General features: G+C 51.0%; 1 protein-coding gene across 1 annotated transcript in view; it reads left to right on the top strand.

Moving 5' to 3' along the window:
* The first annotated feature begins 5,296 nt into the window (after positions 1-5,296).
* The window catches only part of LRATD2 (LRAT domain containing 2), a 5,256-nt gene continuing 1,620 nt past the window's right edge, over positions 5,297-8,932 (top strand). The window contains exons 1-2 of the mRNA XM_032760416.2: positions 5,297-5,739; positions 6,285-7,500. Coding sequence (XP_032616307.1) covers positions 6,381-7,313 — 933 coding nt within the window. The 5' untranslated portion in view covers positions 5,297-5,739; positions 6,285-6,380 and the 3' untranslated portion in view covers positions 7,314-7,500. The remainder of the gene's footprint in view (positions 5,740-6,284; positions 7,501-8,932) is intronic.

The raw sequence follows: 8,932 nt of genomic DNA, 5'->3' as shown, positions 1-8,932 counted from the left end.
GGAGAATCACTTGACTCGGGAGGTGGAGGTTGCAGTGAGCTGAGATCGCGCCGCTGCACTGCAGCCTGGGTGACAAAATGAAACTCTGTCTCAAAAAAAAAAAAAAAAAAATTGTCTTCATTTTGAAATCATTATCACGGAGTGTCAACAATGCCTGGCATCTACATAGCCTTTAGGATTTACAAGGTGCTTCCATATAGAGGGTTTCATCTGAGGATTCACAAGTGAGGCAAACAGTATCATCGGCCTCCCTTTAGAGTTTGGAAAATGAAGCCCGGAGTGGAGAAGAGACATCTTGGAGATTATGCAGTTGGCAGACAGGATTAGCCCAGGTCACCTGGCTCCATTTGCTATTGCTTACCTCCAAAAGTCACAACAAAACCCCAGCAGTGAATAAGAGGTGCAGGTAACTCTAAGGATTTCCCACTGTAAGGAAGGTGTGGAGGGAGCTGTTTCCCAGCAAACTCGCTCAGCTCTTTGCTGCTGCCATGGGCCTGGGGCCCAGCCTAGGGAACAGGCAGAGTTCCAGATTGCCTAATCAGATAATTCTGCCCTCCTGCTCCTGTTTTGTACTTCTTGGAGCAAGCCATTTAAACTGAGCTCTTTACCACACCTGCAGAGACAGGGCCGACGCCTTGTCAGGTAGAAACGTCAATTCTCAATTACTCTCCACTGGTCTAGACAGGAGTACTGTGAGAGTGACTAACTGGCATTCAATGCAACTTGTTTTTATTGAGTGCCTCCTCTGAAGAGGTGTGTGGGATGTGACACTCGGGTCACTGTTGGGGGGATGAAGCTGCAGTATGGCTGAGAATTCAAATCCAACTAATATTTATTTCTCGAACTGCTGCTCTTGGGGAAGGCGTTTTCCCAGCCTGCCCTTTGCTTTCCTCCAGACTCCATCTGCCTGGGATGCCTTTCCTCCAACAGCCCAGGCCTCTGTGGGACCTGCTTCCTTTCTCGCTCCTGCAGTCCATTTCCTGTAGGGCAGCTGCCTGGACGCCCTTAAACCCAAAGGGCTCGCCCACCTCTCTACCTGCATCTCCTGTCATAGTTACACTCACTCACTGTAGTCTGGTCACAACTGTAGTCTTTCCTTTTTCCTAAACACTTCCAGTCTTTTCCCCCTCTAACCTTGGCTCTTGGTCTTCCCTCTGGAGGTAATATCAAGGCTGGTTCCTCATCCTTCAAGTCTCTGCTCATTTCCATTTCCTCAGGAGCCCTTCCCTGACAATCTTAACCCAAGTAGGCCACCCCCATCACCATCTCCTTACTGGCAGCTATTCAATCCCATTTCCCTATTTTACCTTCTTCATAGCCCTGCTCTATTTCCATTGATTCATTTAATTATTATTTTCCTCCTCCCATCAATATGTAAACGCCGTAAGAGCAGGGACGTTGTTTGCTACATCCACAACTGTATCCTTGGAGTCTGGTAAACCCAGACACTCAAATATTTGTTAAATATTGTAGAATCTGTTGGACTGTATTCAAAACAAAGAAGTTAAAAGCATGGGCCTGGCCAGGCACAGTGGCTCACGCCTCTAATCCCAGTACTTTGGGAGGCTGAAGTGGGCAGATCACCTGAGGTCAGGAGTTCAAAACCATCCTGGCCAACATGGCAAAACCCCATCTCTACTAAACTTATAAAAAAATTAGCCCAGTGTGGCAGCGGCACCTGTAGTCCCAGCTACTTGGGAGACTGAGGCACGAGAATCGCTTGAACCTGGGAGGCGGAGGTCACAGTGAGCCAAGATCATGCCACTGTACTCCAGCCTGGGTGACAGAGTGAGACTCCATCTCAAACAAACAAACAAATAAAACAAAAAGCATGGGTGTGGAAGTAAAGTGGGCTTGTGTGATCTTTCCACCTATCAGCTGGGAGAAGCCATGGCCTCTCTAACCTTTCTTCTCCTTTATAAAAGAATCAAGAGCTCACTCCGTGGGAGTTATTATTAATTTTAGAGTTGTGTTTCCCCCGTGAGCCCAAGACCCTGTTGGCAGGCACTTTGTCATTAATCTCTGTATCGACCATGCCTTGAAACATCACCTTACTGCCCTAGCATCCTCTATTTCTTATTACAGGACATGTCACAGTGTCCCAAAGAGTCTATTTACTTCACTGTCTCCTCCAATATGGTGACTACCTGGGGACACGAACATCTAAGAAACCTAGCACAGTGCCCATTGTAGAATTGGATGCACAGTGATTAAGACTAGCAGGCACCTAGTATGTCTTCATGAAATGTATTTTGAACCAAGTCCTCTTTAGAAAAGACATGAATAGCCGGGCGCGGTGGCTCACACCTGTAATCCCAGCACTTTGGGAGGCTGAGGCCGGTGGATCACGAGGTCAGGAGATTGAGACCATCCTGGCTAACAAGGTGAAATCCCGTCTCTACTAAAAATAAAAAAAAATTAGCCGGGCGTCGTGGTGGGCGCCTGTAGTCCCAGCTACTCGGAGAGGCTGAGGCAGGAGAATGGCATGAATCTGGGAGGTGGAGCTTGCAGTGAGCCGAGATCACGCCACTGCACTCTAGCCTGGGCAACAGAGCGAGACTCCATCTCAAAAAAAAAAAAAAAAAGAAAAAAGAAAAGACATGAATATATTAATTAGAATACGAAATTTAATACATGAATTAGAGAATAATACCAGATAGTATATGATGAAGTGCTGAGTTACACATATTCAGGTAATAAAATGTGTAGTATAGATATTGGATGGCAAAGGTGGCCAACAGAGAGCTTCCTGGACCAGGCAAGGGACCTAAGTAGGTGAGGTGTGGGGGACAGGGACTGGATCCAATTGGAGAATATATTTCACCAGCAAGGCAACTACCACTTCTCTCCAGCCATTTGTTGCCATCCTGGAACATGCGTCTGATTGTCTCATATCTTTATTTTATTTTATTTAGAGACAGTCTCACTCTGTCGCCCAGACTGGAGTACAGTGGCATGATCTTGGCTCACTGCAACCTCTGCCTCCCGGGTTCAAGCAGTTCTCCTGCCTTAGCCTCCCTAATAGCTGGAATTACAGGCATGCCCCACCATGCCCAGCTACTATTTTGTATTTGTAGTAGAGACAGGGTTTCACCATGTTGGCCAGGCTGGTCTCGAACTCCTGACCTCAAGTGATCCACCTGCCTTGGCCTCCCAAAGTGCTGAAATTACAACATGGCCACCACGCCCAGCCAAATCTCATATCTTTAGATTTTTCAAATGAAACTGGGAATATGAATTTTTTAATGATCTCTCCCAAGTTTTCAAATTGTTGACAAGCTTAAATTTATTAAACAACTATTTGAGATGAGCAAAGCATGTTTGAGAGCCATGTTGCAATCTCTGACCAAGTGTTCTAGGTGACAAGACGGATGTTGAACCCTCAACAGGCATTCATGGAAGAATCTACACTAGAGGCCAGCTATCAAAAGACAACATTTCTTCACTCACTCACTCACTTACTGCCCCATAAAACCAGGAAGCAATTCTTGATCTATGGCCAAATTTTCCCCTAAGGCATCCATCAAGCATTTATTGAGTACCCACTCAGTGCTAGGCATTTAGATATAAAATGGATCAGGGCTTGTTCCCTCTGAGACTTTATAGTTGGTCAGTTCAAGATATGTTGTTGAGCCACTATTGTGCACCTGAGAACAGCTCATCAAGACAAAAGGAGACACACCTAGACAGCCAGGCATTGCTTCCTCACCCACCAGATCTCTGACCTAGAGTGCTGGTAGCAAATTGTCATACTACTGTGTCCTCTCAGTTCAATTCTTCCATTCCCAGCCATCCCAGTAGCACCTAGGAGCAAAGTGGCCTCCCAAATCAGACAGTAGCAGAGTTCTCCCAATCTGATGAACATAGGATGGATGACCAGCCATAATCTCTATAAGCCTAACTCTTGTCTATAATATGGTGATCATATGATGGCAACAAATATCACTCAGGTAACAGCAGCCCCCCAAACCATTTGCTATCAAAAGGACTGGGGTATGGTGGACTCATTCAGTCACATGTGCCTGAGGCCAGCCAGTCTGAAATTATTGAAATAGAATCGCACAGCACACAGTAGTTTCATGTTGCTCTAACTTATACTGTGATCTCAGAATTGCTGAAGGACTAATTTCTATCACAGCCCTGCCAATATTGATTGTTTGGACTCAAAATTACATAAACAGATTGATTTTTATTTTTTTCTCCTAAACTGGAAAGGATCACAGTAGTGCTAGTAAATTCCTGTTTCCACTGGCTGGTTATACTTGCTGGAAAAAATTAGTCAAAAGAAAGCAATGGAAGACAGAATACAGGTCTTGAATTGCATTCTTAAGTCCCCCATGAATAAGTCTGGGTACTTGCAGTAGTGCCTAAATTTGTTTATTGTAAACAGAGCTGTTAATCCTCCACCCTCACCCGACCCATTATTTTAAAAAAATAAACAACAACAACAACAAACACTTTGGTAGCCTACATTTAGGTAAGAGAAACGAAACCAGTGGGAAGGTGGAAGTGTCCTTTTGTGGTGGAGGTTAGTAGGCAGTACTGGTCTCCTGTCACTTTCCTAAGTGAACGGGAAGGAAATATATCCACCAGAGGCCTCTGCTAATTTGTTTCTAATTTAAGGACAATTAGGCAATTCCTACATCCCCTAACCCCCGCCCCCCAAAAAAGCAGTCAGAGCTGCACACTTTCTCTCACTATCCAACGAACTGGTACGTCTCTGGAAATAACGGAGGTTATGAACTTTGTACTAACTTCCAGGGATATTTAATAAATACAGCGGTGGTCTTGGGACCCAGTAAGTGAATAAGTCTTCATTCTGTTTTATACTGTTTTCTTTCTGTGATTTTCTTTTCTACCCCAACGTTTCCCACTACTAACTCTGAAAACACCTCTAAGATGCAGCACTCTTCGAGCTGTCCTGGTGAAAAATCTTTTCTTGTGACCTTTAGGGCAAGAAATATGTTCCAGGAAAGAAAAGAAACAACTGTTCCTCCGTCACCAGGTACTCTGGGAAAAAAGAGGAGAAAGGGAAAAGGCGCAAACACCAAACTCTCCTTCCCTTTTTCATTTCCACTCTGGCAAGTTGTGTTTGCCTTCTAACTTCTCTCGGAGAACAGGCGGAGCTCACAGCACCAGCCCCAGCCTGGGGGTGGATTATTTACAGGGGGATTTAAAGCCGCTCCGGCGCGGGGGCGTGGCCAGGCGGAGCCCCGAGGCCCGAGTGGGCGGGGAGGGGGAGGGGATCCCGGCGGCTCGGCGCAATGTGAAAAAGACCCGAGCTCGGGGAGTGAGCGCCTGTCTCTTTAAATGCCACGGGCTGCGCTCCCGCCCGGGAGCCCAGAGCCGGATCTACAATCCCGTCCCTCCAGCTCCGGTGCTTGTTGCTCGCCCAGCCCGAGCGGGAGCTGTTGCGCCGGGCTGCGAGGCTGCCGTCTTCTCCTCCTCGCGCCCCACCTCCCCCGAGAGCTGGCTGAGGAGGGGCAGCAGCCCCAGCTGGCGGGAGGAGGCGCAGTGTGAACAGGGATTGCCCCCCGCCTTCAAGTACTGGGGCGCTACGCAGCCGCGGGGAAAGACATGCCCCCACTCTGCTCGCTGCGCTGCCCTCTGCCCAGCTTCGCTGCCGCCCGCGCCGAGAGAGGAGGGACTGCGGAGCCTACACCTTCAAACTCGCCCTAGAAGTCTCGGGGCGCGGCAGGGAGCCCTTTCCCAGGCCCCACGGCCTCCACCTCTCTGCGGGTGAGTTTTCGCAGGTAACCTGAGCCTGAGGGCGGGCGCGGGGGAAGGGCAGGCGAGCCGGGAGGAGGTAGCGCTGCAGGTGAGCCAGGTAGGGTGACTCACCTGCCCAGGTCGCGCTCTGAGATCCTCGCTTGCTCCTCTGGGGATGGATGCGTTGGTGGGGAGGAGGCGTCCCAGGGGCTAGTTAGGGCCCGAGGGTGGGAGGGGAAGTTAGCAGAGGAGGGGGGATTGGCGTAAAGTTTCTCTTTCCTTCCCTCTTCCTGCCCAAGCTTGGCAGGTAGGGCGCAGGCGGAAGCAGTAGAAGCTGCTGATGCAATGGGCTTTTGCCAGGGCCAGGCTAAGGGCTGGGAACAGGGAGAACTGGAGTTGCCCAGTCTCCTGTGACCGTGACCTTACAGGTGGAGAAACGAGGGAAAGCTCGCTACACCCGAGACTCCCCCTAAAATGGTTCCAGGTGCTGAGCCCCCACCGATTCTTTTTCGGAACAAAACGCCCTTTTCACGGAGGGGCTCCTACATGGCTTTCTTGCCTTCCTCTCCCAACAGGTGGCCTCAGCCCCTGTCCGGGGTCCTGTGCAAATGACCCTAGAGTTGGTTTCGCTTTCTCCCCTCGCGGTGGTGTGAACGTTTGTCCGCAGCGTGATGGGCAATCAGGTGGAGAAATTGACCCACCTAAGTTACAAGGAAGTTCCCACGGCCGACCCGACTGGCGTGGACCGGGACGACGGGCCCCGCATTGGGGTCTCCTACATTTTCTCCAATGACGATGAGGACGTGGAGCCGCAGCCGCCGCCTCAGGGGCCAGATGGCGGCGGCTTGCCCGACGGTGGGGACAGGCCGCCGCCGCCCCAGCCGCAGCCCTACGATCCGCGGCTGCACGAGGTGGAATGCTCCGTGTTCTACCGGGACGAATGCATCTACCAGAAGAGCTTCGCGCCGGGCTCGGCGGCGCTGAGTACCTACACACCCGAGAACCTGCTCAACAAGTGCAAGCCAGGCGATCTGGTGGAGTTCGTGTCGCAGGCTCAGTACCCGCACTGGGCCGTCTATGTGGGTAACTTCCAGGTGGTGCACCTGCACCGGCTGGAGGTGATTAACAGCTTCCTGACTGACGCCAGCCAGGGCCGTCGCGGCCGCGTGGTCAACGATCTGTACCGCTACAAGCCGCTAAGCCCCAGCGCCGTGGTGCGCAACGCGCTGGCGCACGTGGGCGCCAAGGAGCGCGAGCTGAGCTGGCGCAACTCGGAGAGTTTCGCCGCCTGGTGCCGCTACGGCAAGCGCGAGTTCAAGATCGGCGGCGAGCTGCGCATCGGCAAGCAGCCCTACCGGCTGCAGATTCAGCTGTCGGCGCAGCGCAGCCACACGCTCGAATTCCAGAGTCTAGAGGACCTGATCATGGAGAAGCGACGCAACGACCAGATCGGGCGCTCGGCCGTGCTGCAGGAGCTCGCCACGCACCTGCACCCGGCGGAGCCGGAGGAGGGCGACAGCAACGTGGCGCGGACTACGCCGCCTCCCGGGCGCCCCCCTGCGCCCAGCTCTGAGGAGGAAGACGGAGAGGCAGTGGCACACTGATGGGCGAGCGCAGAGCTGCGAAGGGGAACTGTTGGCAGTAGCAGCCGCTGCCCCCTTTCTCCCTCTCTTCCTCCCTCTTTTGCCACCGTCTGGGCCCCATCTGGGATTCCTGGGCCCTTTGGAAAAGAGTTGGTGAAATGCGCGGCCGGCTGTGGACGGGGGAGGAGGAAGGGGACAGAGGGAGCAGGTAGGAAACACTTTAGTTGGGGTTGGGGGGCGTCTCCCTCTGGCCCCCTGTCTGTCTTCCTCTCCGCGGCGGGGCAAACTGTGGACTTGCCTGGCACTTAAACCTTGGTAGATCTGGGTTTATAATCGGCCATTCTTAAGCACGTGGGGTTAGGGGAAAGTTCGGAGTACCGGTTACTGCCATTGCTTCCTATCCTGGGCTTGGAAGAATCCTGGTACAAAGGCCAGAGTGGGTTTGTGGAGTCGCCACCGAGGGACCAGCACGAAAGCTGCTTATCTGCTTTGGCGGAGCTGAGCTGTGTATGGGATCCAGGAGGCTGGGGTGATTTATTTTGTGGGATTCCTGGAGCGCAGGGCTGGTGAATCCATGACAAGGTCTGGGAGCAGCCGACCAAAACCACAGCAGCCTCCTATTAAGTATAACAAATAGTTAAGCAAACTCGGGCTACAAACAAAGACTTTGCTACCTCCCTCCTCCACAATCCCCAAGTAATTAGTCTTCTGGAGCTGGCTCTTAGCTGAGGCTCCTGCTACCTCCTGCTCCACCCGCCCTTTCCTAGGTTACAAGTAAATCATTGTCAAGGGCCAGCCAGGGGAAGGTTTCAATTAAGGTTCTGTTCTGCTGCCTTTGTTTCTCCCCTGCTGTTGTAGGCACTTACAGCTGCGTTGTTATGAAAGGAGGGAATAGCCCTTTGTGTCTTTGATCTAATTAAACCTGCTCTGCTGTGTTCATCCGCAGGGCAGGTCACAGATAGGGTTGGCTGTGCCACTCCATAAAGTATCTATTGTGGAAGCAGCCAAAAAGGGCTGCGCTGGCAGGAATTGGTGAATTTCTCCTTCCACTTCCCTTCCTGAATAGTGAAGGGAGCCCTTTTAAAACAAGGCTTTGGTGGTAATCCTGTGATTTTTTGTTGTTGTTGTTCCCCCATCCCCTCACTCGCCCATCCCTCTCATCCTCACTTTTGTTCTGCTGGTGGGTAAAATCTTAGGCTGAACACATATTTCAATGGTAAGATACTTATTTTGCTATCCACACTTGATGCAATTTAATTCAAGGTGCAAAGTCTTGTACTGCAGCGGTCTCCTTGTTGCTTGGAGAACACCTCCTTCAGAGTCCTTTGTTAAATAAGAGGGGCGACGTTGATCATAGATGCCACCTGGTTAGCACCGAATCTGACTTTGGTGACAGTCCTAAAGCACAGTTGGTGATTGTGAGATCTGTTAGCGGCAGGCTGAGCAGATACTACTTGGTTTTGCTTGGTATGAGATACTACTGTTTGCTTAGTATGAGATTTTTTCCAGCCTGTGTCTTAAACTCCTGTGAGATCTTCAATGATATGTGCCCTCAGTTGCAGCATAGCTTCTCTGCTGCCTATTGCCATTGCTGTCTCAAAAGTTGAGTGAATTTTGAGGCGTCTTTTTTTTTTCCTCTC

This window comes from Hylobates moloch, unplaced genomic scaffold (genome assembly GCF_009828535.3).
Source record: "Hylobates moloch isolate HMO894 unplaced genomic scaffold, HMol_V3 SCAFFOLD_9, whole genome shotgun sequence".
Taxonomy (NCBI): Eukaryota; Metazoa; Chordata; class Mammalia; order Primates; family Hylobatidae; genus Hylobates; species Hylobates moloch.
This window is presented reverse-complemented; position numbering and strand designations above follow the sequence as displayed.